The sequence below is a fragment of the Acomys russatus genome, chromosome 24 (assembly GCF_903995435.1).
Source record: "Acomys russatus chromosome 24, mAcoRus1.1, whole genome shotgun sequence".
In the NCBI taxonomy this organism is placed as follows: Eukaryota; Metazoa; Chordata; class Mammalia; order Rodentia; family Muridae; genus Acomys; species Acomys russatus.
The window spans coordinates 24,581,023-24,605,138 of NC_067160.1; the positions used below are offsets into that span (position 1 = coordinate 24,581,023).

The 24,116-nt window shown below is 38.0% G+C and overlaps 1 protein-coding gene across 1 annotated transcript in view; it reads right to left on the reverse strand.

Annotated features, from left to right (window-relative positions):
- The window catches only part of Psmd14 (proteasome 26S subunit, non-ATPase 14), an 82,070-nt gene extending 78,361 nt beyond the window's left edge, over positions 1-3,709 (reverse strand). Inside the window, exons 1-2 of the mRNA XM_051167081.1 lie at positions 3,576-3,709; positions 1,434-1,485 (exon numbers count right to left, since the gene is read on the reverse strand). Of these exons, the coding sequence (XP_051023038.1) occupies positions 1,434-1,481 (48 nt within the window). The 5' untranslated portion in view covers positions 1,482-1,485; positions 3,576-3,709. The remainder of the gene's footprint in view (positions 1-1,433; positions 1,486-3,575) is intronic.
- Between the last annotated feature and the right edge of the window lie 20,407 nt (positions 3,710-24,116).

Here is a 24,116-nt window from a genome sequence, read left to right on the forward strand (position 1 = left end):
GTAACACATATTAAAGTTCTAACGAATACATAAACTGAGGACCTTGAGGCTAGCTAATAAAATCAGAAACAAAGATTACTGGGCAAACATTGAGTTTTCCACATTCTACAAAGATGTGCAGAGATGACTGTGAAACAATATATCTCAAACTGCAGCCACTATTTCATGTACAGTAATTTTTCAGAGCAGATTTGCAAGGTGAATAAATAACATACCTAATACCTAAGGAAAGTTACTTTGGTATTCAGATATGATTCAATTTCAGTTAAGAATTCTGCTAAGGATATGCCTTAATAATTCGCACATAAATTTGTAGTATCTCCATGACAGGGAATGAATTATGTACACAAAGAAAATGAAGTATTATGATGAAATTGGCTAACAATAAAGAAGCATGAAAAAGGTACAAAACTAACAAAATAAAAAATAAGGCTTTTGCAGGAGACAACAGAAAAATCACAAAAACATGACACCTTGCTAAAAGGTATTATCAGTGAAAACCATGACAGGCCCAATCAAGATTCTTACAGGTATGCTTTTAAAACACACAAAAAGACACTTTTTGAGTCTCAAAACGTAATGTTTTCCCTCTAAATACAGCTTAATTTGAATGAAAGATGACAAAAATCTTTATACTAATATAGGAATGAGGGAAAACTGGTAACCAAGAGATTAAATTTGCAGAAGAAAATGATGCCTAATAACCTCAATCATTAATTAAGGAAACAGATTACAAGAAATATAGTCAAAACTTAAAAAGGCAAAGCACTGGGCCTAGTGAACAGTGCTAGAGCCCTTGCTTAGCAAGTGTAAGGCCTAGCTTTGGTTCAAAACAAGAGAAAGTCCTTAGCTGAAGACAAACAGCTGACTTTCTGACTGATCTACCTAGAAATCAACTACCTAGTAGTAGTGACCAAAATAAATAATAATAGCAAAACAATTGAGAGATCACTTAATTGCAATTAACAGTATAAAAGAAACCATAAAACATCAAACTTAAAGGAAAAATAGCTATTATCAATTAATTCATCTAAGTACCACAATTACTAGCAGAAATGCACAGAGTTAAGACTGTATAAAGAGTCAATGAACTGGCTTTCTGGATCTATTAAAGTGTGTTGAGTTATACTTTACATGTGTAATATAAACTCAACAATATCATGCCTTAAGTTCTGCGCCCCCCCCTTTTCTCTCTTGTTTTTGAAAAGGCAACTTTATAAGCTCACATTTCTCAAAGTTTTAAACCAAACATCAAAAAATTCTTACTTCTGGGAGAAAAGGATAACACTGTTTCCAATGTTACTTCATGTTGTGATTCAGCAACCACCAATACAGTATGCCCCTTACCATGAAGTGATCTGTTGGTTCCTTCTCTTTAGATAATTACATAAAAGCTTGTTGCTTACACACTAAGAAACCTTGTGCATACTAACCTGGCCCAGTCCAGGCATACCTCCTCCAAGTCTAAGAAGTCTGTCCATATTTCTAGAAAACAGAAACAAAGGAAAACATTCCTGAGCACAAAAGTGTCTACTCAATTGCTATCTATATAATTCACCTTCAGTCACTCAGTATGTCAAAAATATTGGTGGTAATTACAACACAACATCAGACTTCCTGTTAATTAACACCACATATTAATTCAAGAAGCTGTCTTCCATGCTAATTAACAGACCTTATTTTACTGCTTTGGTTTTGGGTTATCCCCAGTTTTAAAGACAAGCAATCTTAGCATACTTTCAAAACTTTGCTATCCGTAAGTTAATTATATTTTCTTATTGTTATCTAATAAAGCACCTGGATGGGGGGGAAAGTGCCTAGAATGTTTATCATATGTATGATTGAATTTCCTTCAATTTGTTTAGAGTGTACAAATAAAAATCTACACTTTTAAATTAAATTTTAACATCCTCATTAGTAAGTGCTGTGCTAATTAACTTACAGCTTGTCAGTTATCATCAAAACTACATGTGAAAGACATTGTAAGTAGATTACGAATCTCTGAATTAGCATTAAAGGCTTTTTAAAGATGAACTCATTATATTAAAAGAAAATACTAAAAAGATAAAATGCATTAAGATAGTGTCCTAGAGCCTATATAGATACACTTATTTCAGATTTTGTAGTGCTGCACATCCCTTCACAGCTGCTATTCTCAACCACAATTTCAAAGTTAATTGTTCCAACTTTGAGATGTCAGTTTATCTTCAGTGTCTGGATAACTAAAGAAGATACTCATGAGAAGCTCACAAAAGAGATAAAGGAAGAAATGGCAGTTGTACTTACATGGCCTCAGATACTGAACAAGGAATCAAATTATTCAAATGAATAGCAGCATAACTAAGCACATAAAAATGAAAACAAAGTTTTTTGTTTTATTTTGTTTAATTTTAAAACTTCTTCTGTGCCTTAAAATTTGTCTTCTTCTTCAGTGTATCCTTTAGATCATCACAAATTATACTCTAAACTAAACGCTAAGAGATTAGGAAATTTTGTCCATGCTTTACTGATTAAAACTGCTACAAACTGAACATCAATAATGTACTTAAATCATTACAATTCTGCCCTATTATGTTTCCTGAATCAACTGGTAACAACGACAATCATAAATCACAAACTTTATTTAAGTCTGCATGCAGAAAGGCACACAAATGGTAAGCCATGGACACTTCACAAAGTGAGCACACTGGTTGATATAACCATCGCCTCTAGCAAGAAGCCACATGAAATGCCTCTTCCAGTCTCTACCACTCCAGACAGGTAAGATTCTGGCTTCTAACAGTACAGAATAGCTCTGTTGCTTTCAACAAAAAAATCATAGATTTTTTTTTTTTTTTTGGTCCAACTGTCTTTCACACAACATGTTTGTAAGATTCACAACAGATGACTTCATCTGTACAAATGATAAGGCAAAAAAAATTTGGTATTTCAGACAAATCTAATCTTCACTACCATACTTAGCTGCCTAATTACAATTACAAATAACATCTCATCAAGTTCCTCAACTGAAATAGTCATTTAGAACAATTTCTTTTAAATAGTCCTGTGTATTTTAAAATATCAAAGATATTTTCTCTAAAATGTATTTCTAAAGAAGAAAAATTCTTTTGGACCATTTCAAGTTCACAAAACTACAGAATCAATGGAGGTGGCAACATACACTTCGGAATACATATACATATATTCACTCTAGGCCAAAGTCGACTCCCAGCTGTGTTAGTTTATCTACTTTCCCTGTGCTGTTTCTGATGACATTACACAGACTCCAGATGCTGTGAATATACATGAGCGATGTGGGGAGCAGAGGGAAAGAAAATCTGGCAGGTCAAATTTGTGTTTTTCACAAAATTAGATGTCTCAGCAAACAGGAAAAGATATTTAACAAATTAAAACACTTAAGATGAACACATTTTATAAAAATACTAACATTTGGAAATGAAATATATTGATAAATATTCTAAATCACACAACTCCTAAAATCTGGTTATCACACATATTCATAATCTGATGCCTGTTAAAAAATAATACATTTACATAGCATCTATTATATCCTGAAATACATTCATAAACCTTACCTGTTCAGTAAATAAAATTCTTAAGGTGTTAAGCTTCAATTTGTTGAATCTCACAAATTTCTTAGTAACTTCAATTCTTGTTAATTCTGGCAGGGATAAGTTTTCAGAAGTAGTTTTTGTTTGTTTGTTTGTTTGCTTGCTTGTTTGTTTGTTTTTGTTTTTGTTTTCTCTCTCTCTCTCCTAAAAAAGAAAGGAACTTAATTATTTTGAAAATTGAGAACATTTCACACCTGCTCCCTCCCACCCCCAGAACAAAGAAGCAAAATTCTGCAAATGAAGCAGGTCAACCTTCCCTCAGTGCTGGAGACTGGCCCCAAGGCATCACCCATGCTAGACAGACACCCTCACATCACCAGCTCTAAAGCCTAGTTTTAGTACTTAACCTCTTCAAAACATGGACTTACTTACCACCCAGGCAGACACTGAGCATAGAGATTACTCTGTTACATTGTAGTTTTGTACTGCACTTTTTCCATTGACTTTGAGGACTGGCCTTTTGTAGCTTTCAATAATCCTTGAGGTCTCTCAAATAATAATATTTACTTATATTTTTTAAAAGATTCACTTTATTGTATTATCAATATAGGTTAGATACAAATTTCTATACTTGTCCATCCAGGACACTACCAGTGTTATTTTTCTTTTATCTTGATAATTTGGCCACCATAGGTCTCTGCAATTAGTTCATCATTTAATTATTCACAACTATGATGAAAATAGTAAGAAAATGTAAAGTGCTAAGAACTATATAAAATGCAAGGAGGGAATAAATTATAGCGAGACTATCATCCTTTAATTCATACTGCATTGCCCAAAGCATTGGATTATCTTTCAAAAAAGATGCAGCAGATCCTCAGTTTAAAGTCACTCTAAACTACACAATAAGGCTCTGTCAAAAATCACAACAAAACAATGGGCTAGAAATACTATTATGTTTCTCTATACTTCTCTCCTTCCCTCTCTGAATACATTTTAGAACTTAGAAGTTTACATTTTCCCACCTGTAATTGCAAAGAAATAAACACTGAGGGAAAAAGTTTCATTCTTTCTACAGATCACAAGTGAATGCAGAGTAGCAGGCACTCTCATCCCTGGTAATGATAGTGACAGTCAGGCCACAGATCAGAATATTAAGTTTGGTACTACTGCCATTTAGAACCCTGGTTTTGCTGTGGGGCTGTCCCATGTATTACATAGTGTTTAGCAGTATCTTTGACCACTATACACTATATGTTAGCAGAAATAACTAACTTGCGACAGTAAAAAAATGTCTCCAAACATTGATAAATGTCCCTTGTAACGGCAAAATCACTCTGAATTGAGAAGCATTTCCATAAACAAAATCTGAGACTATGAATCTTGAGATGACACTAGCCTAAGTAAACTTTTTCATACTTAAGAACCAAGATGTTCTGGAAACAATTTGGCAGTTGTTCAAAAATTTAAACACAGAATTACCATGAAGCCCACCAATTCTATTGCTTGCAATATGCTACAAATAATTTAAAACAGGCCAGGTGTAGTGGTGCACAACTTTCATCTCGGCACTCAGGGAAGCAGAGGCCAGCTTGATCTAAGAGTGAGTTCCAGGATAGCCAAGGCTACACAGAGAAACCCTCTCTCAAAGAAACAAAAATCAAAAAACAAAAACAAAGAAAAAATTTAAAATAGGTCTTTAAAATAAGACATGTACATGCATGTGTATTGCATTATGATTCATAATAATAAAAATGTGGAATCATCCACAGGATGATTAAACAAATCACATGATGAATAAACAAATTTTATCATATACACATACAATAGAATACATGTATATTATATGGCTATAAAAAGGACCAAAGTAAAAAAAAAAAAAAAAAAAAGACCAAAGTTATGATACAAGTTACAATGTGGCTGAACCTGAAAACATTATGTAAAGGCTAAAAATGTAGCCCAGCCAGAGTGCTTGCTTGCCTTTGTATGTAAAAGGCTCTGAGTTCAATCCCTAGCACAAGAAGAAAGAGGAAAGATAGCTAGTTACCAAGAAGAGACTTGATATTCTGAGAGCATATATAGGGGGAGGAGGTCTCCCTCGGTCACGGACATAGGGGAGGCGAGAAGGGGAGAAATGGGAGGGAGGGAAGAATGGGAGGAAACAGGGGAAGGGCTAACAATCGAGATGTAATATGAATAAATTAATTAAAAAAAAAAGAAGAAAGAAAAAGAAGGAAGGGAGGGAGGGAGTAGTGAGCCAGGCCTAAGAGGTGACAGGTCACATGTAATGGTTTTACCTTCCAAGTTGACATTACCTAGAACCACTTAAGTTGAAAAGGGTCTTAATAAGAGATTGTGTAGATCAGGTTGGCCTGTGCAGGAAGTCTTGACTGTCTTGATTGCCTTAATTTATATAGAAGGGTAACAACCAGAAGCTGGTTTGGGGCCACAGACTGTGTAAGAATAGAAAAGGCTAGGCATACACTCATTCCCTTCTGTTACTACCTGTTGATATGAAGGGATTACCTGCTTCAAATTCCTACCCCAACTTCTCCAAAATGATGATGAGTGTAGTGTGGATTTCTAAGATAAAAATAATTAATTTTTCCCCTAAGTCAATTTTGTCGGTGTGTCTTCATCACAGCAACAGAGACATGTGATTCTATTTAAATGAAGTACACAATAAGTCTATCAGATGGAATGTAGACAACTGAACCGCACAGCATTTCCACACATATTTGACTCTGGTAGGCTCCCCAACCCTGTCCCATCATTCCTTTCCCCCATCTCCACGTCTCCTCTCCAACTACTCCCAGGGTTCCCTTTCCATTTTCATGTTATACTTGTTCTACTAACCTCCCCACTCCTTCTTTTTTTTTTTTTTTTTTTTTTTTTTTTTTTTTTTTTGGTTTTTCAAGACAGGGTTTCTCTGTGTAGCCTTGGCTATCCTGGACTCACTTTGTACGCCAGGCTGGCCTCGAACTCACAGCAATCCGCCTGCCTCTGCCTCCCGAGTGCTGGGATTAAAGGCATGCGCCACCACGCCTGGCTCTACTCCTCCTTTCTTAACACTCCATTGCCCCCATCTAATAGGCTTTTCTACTTTCCTGATCTCTATCTACATTCACTCTCACATAAATACACATTTATAAAAATTAGAAGCTAAGATCTGTATATGAGAACATGTAATAACTGTCTTTATGAGCCTGGGTGACCTCATTTAATGTACTATTTTCCAGTTCCATCCATTTTCTTGCAAATTTCACAATTGTACTTTTCTTTAAAATTTAGTAAAATTCCACTATATGGTGCACATTTCCACTGTCCATTTATTCATTTGCTGGTGGACAGTGAAACTAGTTCCATTTCCTTGCTGTTGTCAGCAGAGCAGCAATAAATACAAATATGAAGTGTTCCTGTGGTAGGACCCAGGATCCTTTGGCTGTACACGCACGAGTGGTAGAGATGGGTCTTGTGGTAATTTTGTTTTTATTTTTCTAGAACAAAATAACACAACAAAGCAAACAAACACATAGATTTCCCTAATAGTTGGACCAGTTTTCACTTCACAAATAGTGAGTAAGTTTCTCTCCCCCAACATTCTCATGAGTGTTTGTAGTCATTATTAGTCATTCAGCCTGGGTGATACGGAACTTTAAAGATTACTTTGTTGTTTCTCTGGTGGCTAAAGTGCTGAAAACTTTTAAAAATGTCTATTGACCATTTGTGTTTCTTCTTTTGAGAAACACTCAATTCAACTCATGAGCCCATTTGTTGACTGGCAGCTTTTTTATTAACAAACATTTATTTTTTTTTTTTATCTGTGTGTGTACACTGTGTGTGTGTGTGTGTGTGTTGTGTTGTTTTGGTTTTTTGGAATTTACTTTTTGTGGTTCTTTATATATTGTAGACATGAACCCTGTCTGAAGTATAGCTGGCAAAGCTGTTTCTCCCATCCTGCAGGCTGTTCACTCTGTTGATAAGATTTTTACTATTCAGAAGCTTTTTTATTTCATGTAATCCCATTTGTCAATCCTAATTGGTACTTATAAATCTAAAAACAAATGTTTTACAATTGAAGCAAATATGAAGGCTCTCCTTCATTCAACAAAATCATGAGCTGTCAATGTTTTTAAAAAAGTATTACAAGTGGGAAGATAAAAATCTCTGGAAATGGTTAGTAATAATACGACGATTCAACCAAGCAAATATACTAAACAGTACAGAACTACACACCAACACACACACGCACGCACACACGCACATGCGCACACACACACGCACACGCACGCACATGCGCACACACGCGCGCACACACACACACACACACGCACACGCACATGCGCACACGCGCGCACACACACACACGCACACGCACATGCGCACACGCGCGCACACGCACACACACACACGCACACGCACACGCGCACACGCACACACACACACACACACACACACACACTACTAAAAATGAACCTATATTTCCTCACTTTCAGAAATTTTTGGCAGCCTTGAGAAAATTGAACCTAGAATTTCTTCCATGCTGGGCAAGAATTCTATTACTGAACTATACCTCCAGTTGCTATAGAGAACTCATCTTCACAAGAGACATACATATATTCCAGGTTCATCACAGAAAATAGTGAGCAGTTAATCACACTCAGTGTGCTGCCCATCTGAGTTACCTACACTCTCAAAGTCAGAAAAGTCCAAAATAAACACTTATATTTGTTATACACTTATTAACATCTCAAATATAATCTCACAATCTCTTCATTTTCTTATCTTTAAACTTAAGATGATCTAAAAGAATAAGATATAAGAACAGCCCACTGGGATAGTGGTGACGACTACTTTTCTTAGCATATGGGATAAGTGCTGTCTGTCACCCAGCAGCCACAGAGTCAGGAAGACAGCACTGGTTCTAATACCATCAGTAGTGTATTCTTCAGACAGTTACCTCCCCGCCTCAATGTTCTCATCCACAAATGAGAATAAAGAGACCATCTGTTTCATGTCACTGTTTAGAAGAATAAAGAAGTCAATGTGTATAGAAAAACATTTAACACAACAATCGTAAACACAAACAAGCAAGCAATGAATGCTACCTCTGTCATCAGCTCGCACCATCCTAGAACAGCTACCCATTTCTCTCACTTTGAAGCCACTAGGGCCTCAGAACACCAAGTATAGTCACAGAAATAAATTCATCATAATGGAGACAGAGATATACATTTTTTCAGAATTTAGCAAAGAGGTTCACAAGTTAAACTGTGCACAGTAGCATAAAAAAAATTTTTTTTTCAAACATGGTTTCTCTGTGTAGCCTTGGCTGTCCTGGAACTCTGTAGGCCAGTCTAAGCCTCAACCTCAGAAAGATCTGCCCACTTCTGCCTCCCAAAGGCATGCGCCACAACCACCTGGCCTTCAATTCTCAGAAATTAGAAGCAACGTAAAAGACATGTAGGGGCTAGAGAGATGGCTCAGCGGTTAAGAGAGGTTGCTGCTCTTACAGAGGTCCCGAGTTCGATTCCCAGCGACCACATGGTGCCTTTACAACCATCTATAATACGGTCTGATGCCCTCTTCTGGCATGCCGGTGTGCAATCAGTAGAGCACTTGTATACATAATAATAAGTAAAAGACATGTAAATCTAAACTACATTTATACCTATCAAAGAACTGAGGACTTATGAGCCCACTCATAACAGATTCACTTTGAAATTTTATTTATTTTCATGTGTATGAATGCCTTGCCTGCATGCATGTATGTGCACCACATGAATGCCTGGTGCCCCTTAAGGTCCACACGAGCGTGTCAGATCCTCTGGAACAGGATCTACAAATGGTTGTGAGCTGCCATGTGGGTGCTGGGAGCTGAAGCTGAGACCTCTCTAAGAACAAGTGCTGTTAAGCACTCAGGCCCTCTCTCTCTACTCCTGATATGATAACTTCATTTAACCCATTTATTACCACAATATGAAGTGTTTTACATACCCAGTATAGCATTACATATGCAGAAATATTCAGAACCATTATTAGCAAAATGTATAAAATAAGCATCTACTTGAAGGTTGATGACATGCCACTTAATCTTTCAGGGCAGTATCTAACTGTGGTGGCGCCACCTTTAATCCCAACACTTGGGAGGAAGAAGCAGGAGCACATCAGGGAGTTGAAGGTCAGCCTGGTCTACATAAGTAAGTTCTAGGACAGCCAGGACTGTTACAAAGAAGACCCTGTCACAACAAAACAAAAACAACAACAACAAAATTTTTAGATCGTGTTCATGTAAGCTTTAAATCAGTTCTCAAATATTTACAGGCACTACAATGGAACACTGGCTACCTAAAAGGCAGATCCTTCAAAATTGTATTAGTCTGGATTTTTCAACCTTTCAAACTTTCTCTGCAATACTAACATATCAAAAAGTGCATAAACGTCATATAAAATCATGAAGTAGTCATTCAGGCTTATCACTGTGTCTCCTACTTTACTGGCTTACTCCCCCTTCCTCGATGTAGATATTAATATTCTCAAACTACTTGCAAATCCTTTCAAACTACTCCATATTTGTGGTCTCACTACATTTCTACATCTTCAATTCCTCTATTCTCTGATTTGTGGAAGGTAGGAATTTCTTCCTCAACTTTTTCCAGTATGATCAAAACTAAAGTTAATATTAAATGTAATTCTTTAAATCAGATTTTTTTCTACCTTTTGGCTTTGTGAGATAGGGTCTCACTACATATCCCTGGCTGGGCAGGACCTTGTGACTATACAGGCCTCACATCGGCAGCAATCCAACCACCTCTGTGCTTCTTGAGCACTAGAATTACACATCTTTAAAAGCAAGGTTGGAAGTCACCAGCAAGGCAGCTCAGCAGGTAAAGGGCCTGCTGCTTAGCCTCATGTCTTATTTTCAGTCCTAGAATCCACATGGTGGAATTGGTAAAATAACTCTTGCAGACTGTCCAGACTCTTCTTCCCTCCCCCAACCCTGTCTGTCTGTCTGTCTCTCTTACACACACACACACACACACACACACACACACACACACACACACACAGTCACTGACCCAATATTTTAAAAATTAGGAAAAAAAAAAGATTCTACGCCAACCCCATTTTGACTAAAAATTTAGTCTTAGAAGAAATATGTCTATCTACTGCATTGTCACTAATTATAATATCTAAGCAAAATATTTGCTAAGTACTACCTTGTGCACTCAAATTTTAAGTATCCAATACAGAAAGACAGTACTACTTTCTCTAGAACTCTAGAACTAATCAACTTAGATTGAATCTAGACTTCACCAACCATTCACTGTATTATGTAGAACAAGCTATTTTCTTCTAGAGGTAGATGCTAAACTTCATCTGCAAAATACATAAGCTTGCCAAGTCTGTTATCCCAATACATCCAAAATGTCTAAAACAGAGCCTGGAAGGACCATCCTTGGCACTCAATAAATACTGCCACTGCCACTATTGTTACAGCTCTCCTCAAACTGATAAACATCACTCAACCTAATGCTTCCATGACAGCTGAGAGTACTAAACTACCAAAAAGCAAAGTATGAATTCCCAGTAAGTGCAGCATGACCATGATTAAGTTCATCACAAGCAGACATGCTGTGGTACCCAGGTAAGGCTCTCAGAGGCAGACCCTGAATCATTAAGCAAACACTGCTGGTAACACTGAAATCCAAAAAAGGCACAATTGCTTCTTGTTAGTGGTTTTCAAGCAAATGATTCTGAATCTAAATACTAGGTATAAGGTTTATATGGCAAGTGTAAAAAGATGAATCCAGTCATTGAGGTTATTAAAATCCAGCTTTTTATCTAAGAGGTGAGACTAAAATAAAAGAGCATGACTTCAAATTTTTCTTCTTTTGACAAGATTTAACTTTGTTTTAGACAAATTCAAGACAACTTTCAGTTTTTCACCAAGCATACCTTAACTACAGTTAGGTCAGCCGATGTGTATCTTAATATCTATTCATATGTAACCTATACAACTTAAGTCATGATTTATTTGTATTATTTCTAACAAGGGAGGCGTAGATATTAGCACATTAGTGAGTCTATGCCTGAAGACACTTCTGGAACTAGTATTACAATCTCAATTCATTAGGAGTCACTGAATATGGGTGCTGGGAACAGGGGTCCTCTGCAAGAAAAGTACATACTCTTAACCACTGAGCTTTCTCCCTAGGTCCTAAATTATACAGTTTAAACATTAAAAATGAAGCACTTATTGAGCTAACATAGCAAGAAGGCTGCCACTATATTAATTATCTTACTGACACTCGGTCCAGTTTCCAATTTCAACATAAGCACTTGCCTCACTGCTTTACTTACATTATGTTTGCAGCAGTACAACCAGCCTCGGGGCTCTGTGTTGAGGCACATACCTACAATGCCAGCACTCGGGAGGTTAAGGTAGGACGGTCAGTTAGAGGGCAGCCTGCGTTCTGCAGGGAGACACTATCTCAAAAACAAACACATAGAAAAAGCAGAACCACTGCCCCCCCCCAAAAAAAATTCCACAGCTATTTTTATTCAAAGTTAGAGAACAAGGTCTTTCCACTTGTCCTTGCCTGGCGTTTAATCAGTTACACAGACCAGGCTGGCTTCAAGCTTGTAGAGAGATTTCACCCCCCACCCCCCACCCCCACTTTTTCCTCACCTATGCTGGGGATGTCGAATGAGAACTATATTTCTTCGCTAATTTTTAAGGCCTTTTACATTAAATCTTTATTAATGTTTGGGTTTTTTGGGTTTTGTTGTGAGACAGGGTCTCACCGTGTAGTCCTGTCTGGCCTGGAACTCAATGACATCAGCCTGCCTCTGCCTCCTGAGTTCTGGGATTAAAAGGGTTCGTCACTGTCTTAAGGGTTTCTATTGCTGTGAAGAAACATCATGACCACAGCAACTCTTATTTAAAAAAACAAAAAACACAAAAAATGTAATTGTGGCTAGCATACAATTTCAGAGGTTTAGTCCACCATCATCATGGTGGGACATGGTAGTATACCGGCAGCCACGGTGCTGGAAAGGATCTGGGGGGTCCTAAATCTTGATCCACAGGCAGCAGGAGACTGTGTGCCATACTGGCAAAGCTTGAGCATTATGAGACCTCAAAGCCCACCCCAAAATGACACACTTGCTCCGGCAAGGACACACCCATTCCAACAAGGCCATACCTAATAGTGCCACTCCCTATGGGCCAATGGGGGCCAATTACATTCAAACTACCACAGTCACAAGGTGGAATTTCATTTTGGTGTTTTTTTTTTTTTTTTCAGTCTGTGCTGAGGTGGGATTACAAGCCTGTAATTGAGACACTTGGGAAATTGAGGCAGGACTGGAAGTTTAAAGCCAGCCTGGCGCACATAATTGGTCCTAGACCAACCAGAGATACGGAGTGAAACAGTCTCCATATTAATAAGTGAAATTTTCTTAAGGCTCTTTTGAAATGCTGTCATTATTCTTTTGACACTGAGCTCAATTCACAAGAAAACTTAATTCCAATAACCCACAGCAGTGATAGTTGATTTCTCTCCCTTACTCAAAAAAGGAAATGTAACCAAATCCACAGACCAGTACTCAAACGGAGCCATATAGCAAGTAATGGCATAGCAGGGATAACCACTTTATTCTGAAAATATTCATGATTAAAAGCAATTGCCTCTCTGAGGGTTTCAAAGGTTATGGGACAGACAAACGATTAAGAGAACACGCGCTCTCCTGAAACTCTGTCCATCCCTTCTCTTTTGCTTCCCAAGACTGGAAGTTCTTCAACACAGGAGGAACTAAAGACGACCACAAATAGGCCATAAACAGGGTTCTGCCAGTTAGTTAAAGGTTCCCAAGCTGGGGAGAAACTGAAACATTTGCAGGGAGATGACAACCAGACCTGACCCTGCCAGAGACCCGAAGGTGAGGGAAGAGAGGACCATGGGGCCAGCGCTCCCCATCAGGCCCGGGACTCTACCGGCAACCTGGCTGGGCAACGTGACTCAGGAAAGTACAGGGCTTACGGCGGCCTAACGAGGCTCGCTCCCGGACCTCCCCAGGTCCGCCTCGGGGCTCGGCAGAGGCCGCCGGGACGGAAGTCGCGGTCGGTTCCATACCTGGCCTTACGGCAACGCGGCGGCGAGGGCAGCGCCTCACACTCAACAAGGACCTGGCTCCGAGAACCCGCGATGAATCAGCCCGATTCCATTCAAAAGAGTCGCCCAGGCCTCTGCGGAGAAGTACTTCCGGGTTCCCAGCGCTCCTTCGGCTTCCTTTACTCCCCACGGCCAATTGGCGTCCGCTGGGGGCGGGAGTAGGGGGGGAAGTCCGCAGGGCGCATGCGCAAGACGCTGCCGCAGCCCGCCCCCGGGCCCCGGGAGGCGGAAGTCAGACAGGCGACTCCGCCCTTCTGTTTTTCTCACGGCGCGGAGGCTACTTCATGCATGTCTACCTGGTTTGGAAAGTTTGAAGGTGGCCCTCCTTAAAAAGTGAAACCTTAAATTAAGCTTGTTCTGGTCATTCGAGAAGCAAAAATGTAAAGGTACGGGGAATGATTAGAGATTCACCCCTTCTTGCCTTCACTGCCGAAAAAGGGCTATAGATCTCAAGGAAAGTTGACGTTTTCCCAGTCCTGCCTCTTATTTTCAGCTGTTTCAGTAAGTATGGAAACAGTATTTACATAACTATTAATAAATGACCTTTTACCTTAAGATTTTCAAAAAATTAAAGTTACCCAAGAAATTAATATTAACAAGTTCTGTCACACCACGGGACTAGGTAACAAACTTCTTTTAGCTCCCTTGCCATGTTTCTCATCTATGCTAAAATGCATCTTTAAAGCGTTTCTAAAAAAAAAAAAAAAAAAAGACAAGGTATTCCTAAATCAAAAATCACGATGGAGCTAGTGAAAGGAGGAAGAGACTAGATTACAGAATAATGCCTCTTCAGGCAAAATCTCACAAGAAAGAAAGGCCAGGAATATGGTTAAGACTCAGCCTGGAGTGCCACCAGGTCTCCCCATCCGGGGGACATGGTCAGAAAAGGGGCACCAGAGTTCGTGTGAGAGTCAGATCTCACTCTCCACTCAACGGTGGAGAATATCATGTCCGTAGGCTAGGTCTTGGTAGGGGTTCGAAGCTTACTGCCTATATTCTCCTTGGCTGGTGCCTTAGTTTGAGGAGGACCCCAGGATCCAGATCTGCCTGTCATAAAGTTCTTCTTGTACGTTTCCAGGACCCTGTGGGTTCTACTATTTCCTCTTTCTTCCATGCTACTCTTGCCTAAAGTCTCAATCGGATATCCTCTCCTCTGACCCACTTTCAGAGGAAGGATAGCTAGTTACCAAGAAGAGACTTGATATTCTGAGAGCATATATAGGGGGAGGAGGTCTCCCTCAGTCACAGACATAGGGGAGGGGAGAAGGGGAGAAATGGGAGGGAGGGAAGAATGGGAGGAAACAGGGGAAGGGATAACAATCGAAATGTAATATGAATAAATTAATTTAAAAAATTGAAAAAAAAGAATAAAAGAGAGAGAGGGGCTTGCTAGAGCCTGTCCTACCCATAAAAAAAAAAAAAAAAAAAAAAAAAAAAAAAAAGACTCAGCTTGGAGAGGTGGCTAAGCCGCTGAGTGCTTTTGCTTTTGCTTCTTTTCCAGAGGACCCTAGTTCATGTACCAGTATCTGCAATAGGCTGCTCACATGCAATTGCTTGTAAGTCCACCTCCAGAGGACCCAGTGACCTTTTCTGTTCTCCCAAGAGCACACACACACACACACACACACACACATTTGTAAACTATTTTTATTAATTCTTTGAGAACCACATAAACATTTTAAACATATTCACTGCCACAACTCGTTCTATAAGCCCCCCTTCTCAAACCTTCCCTCTCTCCCCAAACAGCTTGGAATCATGGCTCCCCATCTAGCCATCTAGTCCAGTTTGTGTTGGCCAACTAGTCTTAGGAATGTGATTGACCTACTACGGGGGTAGGTTATGATTAAAGAAAACTGACGTTTCCTCTCCCTACAGCTGTCAATAGCTCATTGGCTACTGGTGGGATTTAGTACCTACCTTCCCACCTCTATGCTGGGATTTTCGTCTGGCTTGAGCTTGCTTAGCTCCTTGTGCATGCTGTCACATCACTGAGTTCATATGTGCAACTGCCCTATTGTGCCAAAAAACACTGTTTCCTTGATGTTACCCACCACCTCTGGTTCTTGCAATCTCTCCATCCACTCTTCTGAAAAGATCCCTGACCCTTGGAGGAAGGGATGAGATATGAATGTATGGTTTAGGGCTGAGCACTCCACAGTCTCCAATTCTCTACACATTGACCTACTAAGATGCCTTGTGTTTAATTGGCATCTACTACAAAGAAGCTTCTCTGATGAAGGTTTAGATATGCTCTGATCTATGGGTATAGAAGTGTCATTAGGAGTCATTTAAATGCTGTGTCCACTTATCAGAATAACAGTATTGGCTTCAATGGCCTATCTAGCCACAGTTCTTGGCCCCAATAACAGTGCCAGGTATCGGTTCCATCTCATGGAGCAGACATTAGATGTGATCAAAAAGTGTTACTTGTTGATGCTTGTTTTTAAACTCTGTATTATTTGGGGTATTGAAGCCTCTACCTCTCTTCCACCAACCCCTTGACCCTGGGTATGAAAAAGAAGTTTAGCAGGGAGAGAGAGTGCAGACCCCTTTACTTCTCCCAGCTGTTTAGGGTCAATTGGGTTCTTTTGGGGCAATACCAATCTCCATCAACAGCAAACACAGCAAGCAATCTCCTCTGAGCCACTACGTTGAAACATTTCCCTCCTTCTGCCCCACCGTCAACCTCTGGTCTTTCCAAACTGCTACATATCACATGCCACCACCATACTTTCTCTCTCTCCAGGCTCTCATATTTATCTCTCTCAGAGTCCTAGACCATGCCCCTCTCCCTGCCACACGAGGCCAGCTATTAGCAGCTGGCAAAGACCGCAGCCCACAAAAGACTATTACCCTCTGTGGACAAACTAAAGCCCAAACTAAAATCCCACACTTGGGATTAAAACAAAACGCTATGTACATAATGTAACTAAGTTTACAAAGAAACCAAAACTTCCATTACAGTTACCCTTATAACATTTGTGCCAGTATTACATCAGTGAACATATCTTGTCAGGTCAATTGTTTTTATAGTTTGTAAAGTTCAGGCCTGAGTGAGACTGATAATTAATTATATCTTTCTCCTTGGTAGGATCTTCCAGCATCATGAAAGTTAGCCAGTAGGGATGGAGCTTCCAGGTGAGTATGAGCTTAGTTTCTTGATGTTCTTTGATTCCAGTATGTAGAGTCTTCAGCAATTAGCATCAGACCATCAAGTTCTGAGGCATAACCAAAGGATTGACAAAAGCCTGTAGTACTTGGGGGTTGGTCTATATGATTCCACTGGCCAATAGCTCAAAAAGAGGTAACGCATTTCTGGTACTAAGGTTTTTATTCATTAGAATGTGGAATCTAGTTGAGGTACTATCCCTCATTGTAGGGTAACTTCATTAAACATATATATATATATATATATATATATATATATATATATATTGTATGTTTTATCAAGTTTCTATAGTACTAGGATACAATTTTTAAATATTTTTATTATTTTTGTTTATGTGTATGTAAGTATGTCTGTGTAAATAATTGCCACTTCTGTGAGGCTGAAAAAGAGAATAAATCCCATGGGGCTAGAGTTGCAGACAGTCGTGAGCCTTCTGACATGGGGTGTCAGGAACAGAACTCATCTTCTAGAAGAGCAGCAAATACTCTTAACCACTGAGCCACCTTTCTAGTCTTTAAGAAAATAGATTTAATGTGTTCAAAAAGGTAATGTAAGCCATGTCTGAAGAACTAGAAGAAAGTTAGAGAAAGATGTACACCAAAAATTAATAAGAAATAACTTGCATGATGGTGCACACCTTTAACCCAAGCCCTTGGAAAGAAGAAGGAGGCAGATTTCTGCTAGTTCCAGCCAGCCTGGTTAACAGTGAGCTCCAGGGCTACATAGTAATACTCTTTCTCAAAAAACAAAACAAACAAAAAAAAAACCCTTTAAAAATAACAATTATTTTAAAGACATAAATTCTAGAATTTAAAAATACATTAAGGTGAAATTTTTACATAGTGAGTGTTAAGAGCAGGTTTAAGCAGTGGAGGAAAAAAATCAGCAATTTTAGTATGGGTCATTGAGATTATCCAATCTGAAAAACATATAGAAAAAATGAATAATATGAACATATTCAAAGACCTGCGGAACACAATGAAACATTAAAAATGAAAAAGACTAAAAGAATTCTACATACAGGATAATTATACTTCAAAACCAAAGGTGATATTAACACATGCCCGAAAGGTATGTACTAAAGAAAAGAAGGAGGATTTGCCAATAGGAAATCTTCTCAACAAGATATACTAAAGAGAGTCCTTCAGTGTCAAATAAAAAGGCACCAGATACTCAAAACCACATGAAAGAATGAATATTTGTAAAGCTAATTACATAAGTAAATGTAGAAGACAAGATATATGCATATATATGTTTGTAACTCATTTTCTTACTTGATCTAAAGGACTAAGTAAAACAATTATGTCATAATTTATAGGAATATTTTATATAAAGATATAATTTGTATGATGACAACCAAAAGAAGAGGAAAGATTACAGCACAAGACTTTCATAAAGTATTGAACTTAAGTAGATTTATCTAAACTACATAAATTAAATTATATTTTCCAGAACAATAGTCTATTTATATTACAAGAATATACATATTAGGTTTAGCAGATAGATATGATTCTATAGATAGGTAAGGTCTTCAAAAACTTCAGAGACCTATAGAATATGGCATTTAAAGATGTTTTTATTATTTTAAAAGTACATTGACAATAAGACAGGTTAACTCCTGGCAACACCCAGCCTACCTCAAATAAGATGATGAGTATCAAAGATCATCCTTATGGAGATGGCTTCAAATGTGGCAAAAAAGTCACCGGGCAAAATGTCCTCGTTTCAGTCACTGACAGAATTACGCCTAAAAATGGACAAGCTTGAATGCAGGCAGAGTCAGTGGCCAAACTCTGCCAAGAAAGGGTAAGCAAATCCTCAATAGTTCCTTCCTCATAAATATGTCTGTCAGATATACTGGACCAGAAGGCTGAAGATGATGCTCCAACGTTATAGAGAGTTTTGGGTGACTGTGCAGGCAGCAAACTGTCTCTTGTAATTTTTTTTTTTTTTCACTTTGGAAGCTGCTAACCTGCACTTCCTGTTTACTCGGTAATTAATTTTATTCCTTCTCAAGTCTTGAATGGAATTGAAGAACAGTTTAGTTTTACAATTGAGCTTAGTTATTTAGGGGTTAAGAAGTTTTAGGTCTAGATAGCTGTTTTAAGTTGATAAAGATGAGATAAGATAGATACAGATATTTCCAGAGGTGTGTTTCTATGGTGATTCTAAATATAGCCAAGTTCACAACATCACTGTGGCACATACCTGAAATCCCAGCACTGTGGAGGCAGAGGCAGGAGGACTGCCGTCAACCCAGTCTACATAGCACGTTCTAGATCAGCCACTTCTACAGTATAAGACATTTCTTCAACACCAGACAAGGAGAAGCAGAGGTGGGGGAGATAACACTAAAGCTGGCAGGAGTGAAGAAATGCAGAAACAGAGGTCTAACAGGAACCAAGTAGCTGCCCTTGAGATGCTGGGGATGGAATGTGTGCTGTTCAGGAGCTCCCAAGTTCCTCTCCCTGCTTGTCATTCCTTTCTCTGAGCCGCTCTTTTTGTTAATTCTACTCCCGTGGTGGTTTTAGAGCTTTACCATCTTCCTTTGACTATGGCACTCTGCTGCTTCCTCCTTTTTCCCACTAACTTTTCCCTTAGCTAATCTCTGAAAACCCCAGCAGGAGGCCTCTCCTTACCGTGCTCTTTCCAAGCCCCACACTCAGGGCTGCTGCTGTCGTGGCACTTACCTTCTTTGCACGGGGATGCTTCATGAGGACCGATCGTATTTGCCTGGCTCACGGTCATCTTCTTAGTAGCACCTGACCTGGGAGACCTTTGCAATAGATTCAAAATCCAACATTCACTGGATTTCTGGCATAATCATAAGGAGATATTTAAAGAGCGTTCTCTCTAATGCTCAGTGAATAAGAACACCGGCTGCTCTTCCAGAGGACCTGGTATGATGGCTCACAGTCATCTGTAAGCCCAGATCCAGGGAGTCTGATGCCCTCTTCTAGCCTCCTTGGGCACTAGGCACACATGTAGTGCCCAGGTATATATGCAGGCAAAACACTTATACACATAAAAACTTAAATATTTTTTTAAAAATTTAAAAATCTTTCTCTTTAAAGTGTCTTGTTGGCAAAATATAAGTGCTAAAAAATGGGAAAGAAGAAAAGGATGAAGGGAGGGAGGGGAGATAGCAAATAACAAAGGTAAATCGTGCCTTATCAGTAACTCCATTAAACGTGGGTGGAAGAAAGACTCAGTCATAAAGCAGGAATTGTCAAAATGGATGTTTAAACAAGTTCCAAATATATTCCATCCATAAGAAATACATTTTATATTGAAGAACAGAAAGGGTAGAGACTATGTTAGGCAAACAGCAATTTAAAAGACACAACAATTCTTTTAGACTTTTTTTTTTCTTCTATAAAAAGAGTCTTAGCATGTAGTCTAGGCTGACCTTGAACTTCCGATGTAGTCCAGACTGGTTTCAAGCTTACGATCTTCCTGATTCAGCTCCTGAGCACTGAGATTATAGGTGCATGCTACCATATTTGCCTTGTGTTAGCATTAAAAAAATTAACTTAAAAAATTAAAGCTGATAGAAATGAGATATGATAGATATTGATTGTCATTCAGAATTTTAGATCACCAAGATAGGAAAGATGTTTTCTTCAAGTTTGCCAAATACAAATAGCCAAATCACTCTCAATGTAACATTTATATAATTCCTGATTGTTTCATGGTTCTTCTTGCTATATGTAGTTAACTTATTTATGTGTAATAATATAATATAATAATGTAAATGTTCACATAAAAAAGAAATCTAGTAAAAAAGAAAAAAATTATTTTCCCAGGGTGGCAAGCATACCTATAATCCCAGTGCTCAGGAGGCAGAGGCCAGAACACTATGAGTTCAAGGCCAATGAAAAGAAAATTATATGCAACAAGATGGGTAAATTTCTAAAACAGCAGCGTGATGAGTACATACTATAAAACACTACATTAAACTCTAAAACAAACCACGTGTGCACACATACATGTACTTGTGTGTTCTATGGACAGAAGATCAGTTGCGTTGGTGCTTCACAGTGTAGAATTCTCTATATAGGCGCATAACAGAACTTTCTGAATTGTTGTCAGTGTTCTATATATTTATTGTGGTAGAAGCTTGTCAAGATTCATGACTCTTTGGGTTCAGCAAACTGAAAATGGGTTGTTTATTTAAATCAGGTTTTTTTTTTAATGCCTTTAGGATTTTTAAACCTATAGCTCCTTTCATCTCTTGTTCTTCCTCTCATTTCTACCCCCACACTGATCCTACATTTTGGGTTGGGGAGTAAGCAGTCAATACCAATTTGTATAATCTTATCCTATAGCCCCATTTATAAGCCTTCATTTACTTACCTGCCTTTCATCAAAACTTTAAGTATTAAAAGCAGAAAAGATACCCTGGCCATAGTAGATACTAAAATTTAGTATCAAATACTAGGTATATTTATCAAACAACTCTATCATACCTACAAAGAATACTTTAAAAGATTGAAAATATTTAAAACCAAGATAAAATTCCTTTTTAAATAGTAAATTCTTTAAAAGCAAACAATAAAACTTGCATTGCTACATATCGGATAGGAACATTACACACTAATGATAACGCATTTACCTTTTAGGTTAGGCCCAATGTGGTTTTAAGAACAATGTAACACAATGAATTGCGTTTAATATGCTTCCTAAAACTTACATTGCCAAAAGTTCACATCACTAAATGTGTAGTGTACTCTGTGTTTTGTCAGAGCGGAATTTTCTGTTCATTTGGTAGTCTCTGAACTTCATGTGTCATTGAATGAGTGCATGGCTGGGTTATTACCGTTACTGCATTTATGTTTAAAGCCTTAAGATGCACCAACATACTGCCTTTGTAATAAAAACCTCTTCCTATTTCTAAAATGCTCAGCAGACAACTACTCTCAAATACAGATCTGATGGTGTGCCCAATAAGTTATAACAGCAAGTTTTTCATTAATCAAGTTTTATCATTATAATGTTTAAAAAAGAGCTGTTGCCATTTACATTGTTGAGAAATGTTTGGTATTAATTTAAGGGATACTTTCTGTTCAAAATTCAAAAATGGTTTTGATTGTTATACCTAATTATAGTTTTTGAGCTATGCAGTTTATATTATAAATAAATATAGATCCAGCACAAGGAAAAGAAAAAATAGGAAAATATTTACATTTTAAACTACAGTGAATTAATTTAATGTATAAAACCAATAGAATAATTGTTACTTTTGCCAGATGGTATTTTACATTTTGATAAAAAGATATATTCTTAATCATATATGTCAAGGAAAAGCGACCATATGTTGTTAAACACTTCCAATTTGTCATTTAATTTAAAAGGCACTTACTGATATTGCCGTGATTTTTTTTTTTTGATGATGTGGTATAAGTATTCTTGATGTCAATTAAATTTAATCTTTCCAAGTAATTTTCTTTTTAGTTCTCCTCAAATGTTTGAGCAAATAATTCAATGAAGAATTAGCCTTAATATATACTAGGAAAAAAAGAGGGCAATTCTGAATCTACAGTATATATCCACATTACTGGTGGGTGGGAATGTCTCTGCATACCTGGGCCTCTGGAACGCTATCCCTTGTGCTCTAGAGGAGCAATGCCTGGGCCTCTGGAACGCTATCTCTTGTGCTCTAGAGGAGCAATGCCTGGGCCTCTGGAACGCTATCCCTTGTGCTCTAGAGGAGCAATGCCTGGGCCTCTGGAACGCTATCCCTTGTGCTCTAGAGGAGCAATGCCTGGGCCTCTGGAACGCTATCCCTTGTGCTCTAGAGGAGCAATGCCTGGGCCTCTGGAACGCTATCCCTTGTGCTCCAGAAGAGCAATGCCTGGGCCTCTGGAACGCTATCTCTTGTGCTCTAGAAGAGCAAGCAGAGAGTATAGAGGAACTCGACTGACTCATATGTGCATGGAGGAACCTGGGACAGTCCAAAGATTATTTTTTTAAAGTGGTGATTATATTACAAAACAATTTTACAGGGTTTTAATGAAACAAACCTTATGGATAGAACATAAATAGCACTTACCCTACATGAAACAATATATTAGATAACTGGCACCAGGTAATTATCAAAGCAAACATTCTTTGGGCCTTTATTTCCTTTGGTTTTTTCCAAAAAGGACATTAGTGGGCCTTTTTACTCTGTCGTCATTGCTTCCTGTCTCTTCTCATGCTATAGGGCTCTATGGAAAGTTTCCTTTCTATTTTTCTATTCTTTCCGTTTTTTCTTTCTTCCCTTCTGTTTGTTTGTTTGGTTGATTTGTTTTGTTTTTGAGACAGGGTTCCTGTGTGTGTAGGCTTGGCTGTCCTGGACTTGCTCAGTAGACCAGGCTGGCCTCGAACTCAGACATCCAACTGCTTCTGACCCTCCTCACCCCCTGGGATTACAGGTGTGCACCACGGAATCCAGAATGGAAAGTTTCTTTGGGGAACAGAGTCTTAATTACGATGTACATGAAACTTTCTCTTGTCTGTGTATACAGATTCTCCAGGAATTTTTATTGTTTTATGGCTGGATTACTATCTATTTTTCAGTTGATAAATATTTGGGAATTTTCTATCACTTGCTACTATAAACTTCTGTGAACATTTTAAGTTATATCTGGTTATATCTGACCAGAAGATCTCATGAATATACCTACTAATAAAACTGATAGATTAAAATATGTAGTATTATACTATAATAATAATATATAATATAAAAAATAATGTTTTAATAGATGTATCAAATTTATACTGGTGGGTATATATGTTTCTAATATAATATATAAATTATATATATATGATATAAATAACATATCAGACCTATGATTTCATGGTCATTATCAAAGGTGGTGCTTAAATAATTTTAAAAGCTTCTAATTTTAAAGTAAGCAATGACATAAGCAGTATGTGAATGTTTAAAAATATGGTAATGACACATACATAACCAAAAAATTTGGGGAAATACTGAACAATGGCTTAGAGTACAGGCAGATTGGATTTCATAAGTTTACTTCATCACTGCCAATTCATGTGACTTTGACTAAGTTACTTGCTTGGCTGAACTGGTTTGTACATTAGTTGTTGTTGAATGATTATTAGTATTTAATATTGAATTATTATTTTAGTGAAATCAGTGGTCATTCCTTAACCAGCTACCCAAATAACCAGAGAGGAACTAGATCTATTTAATTAGCCTATAGCATA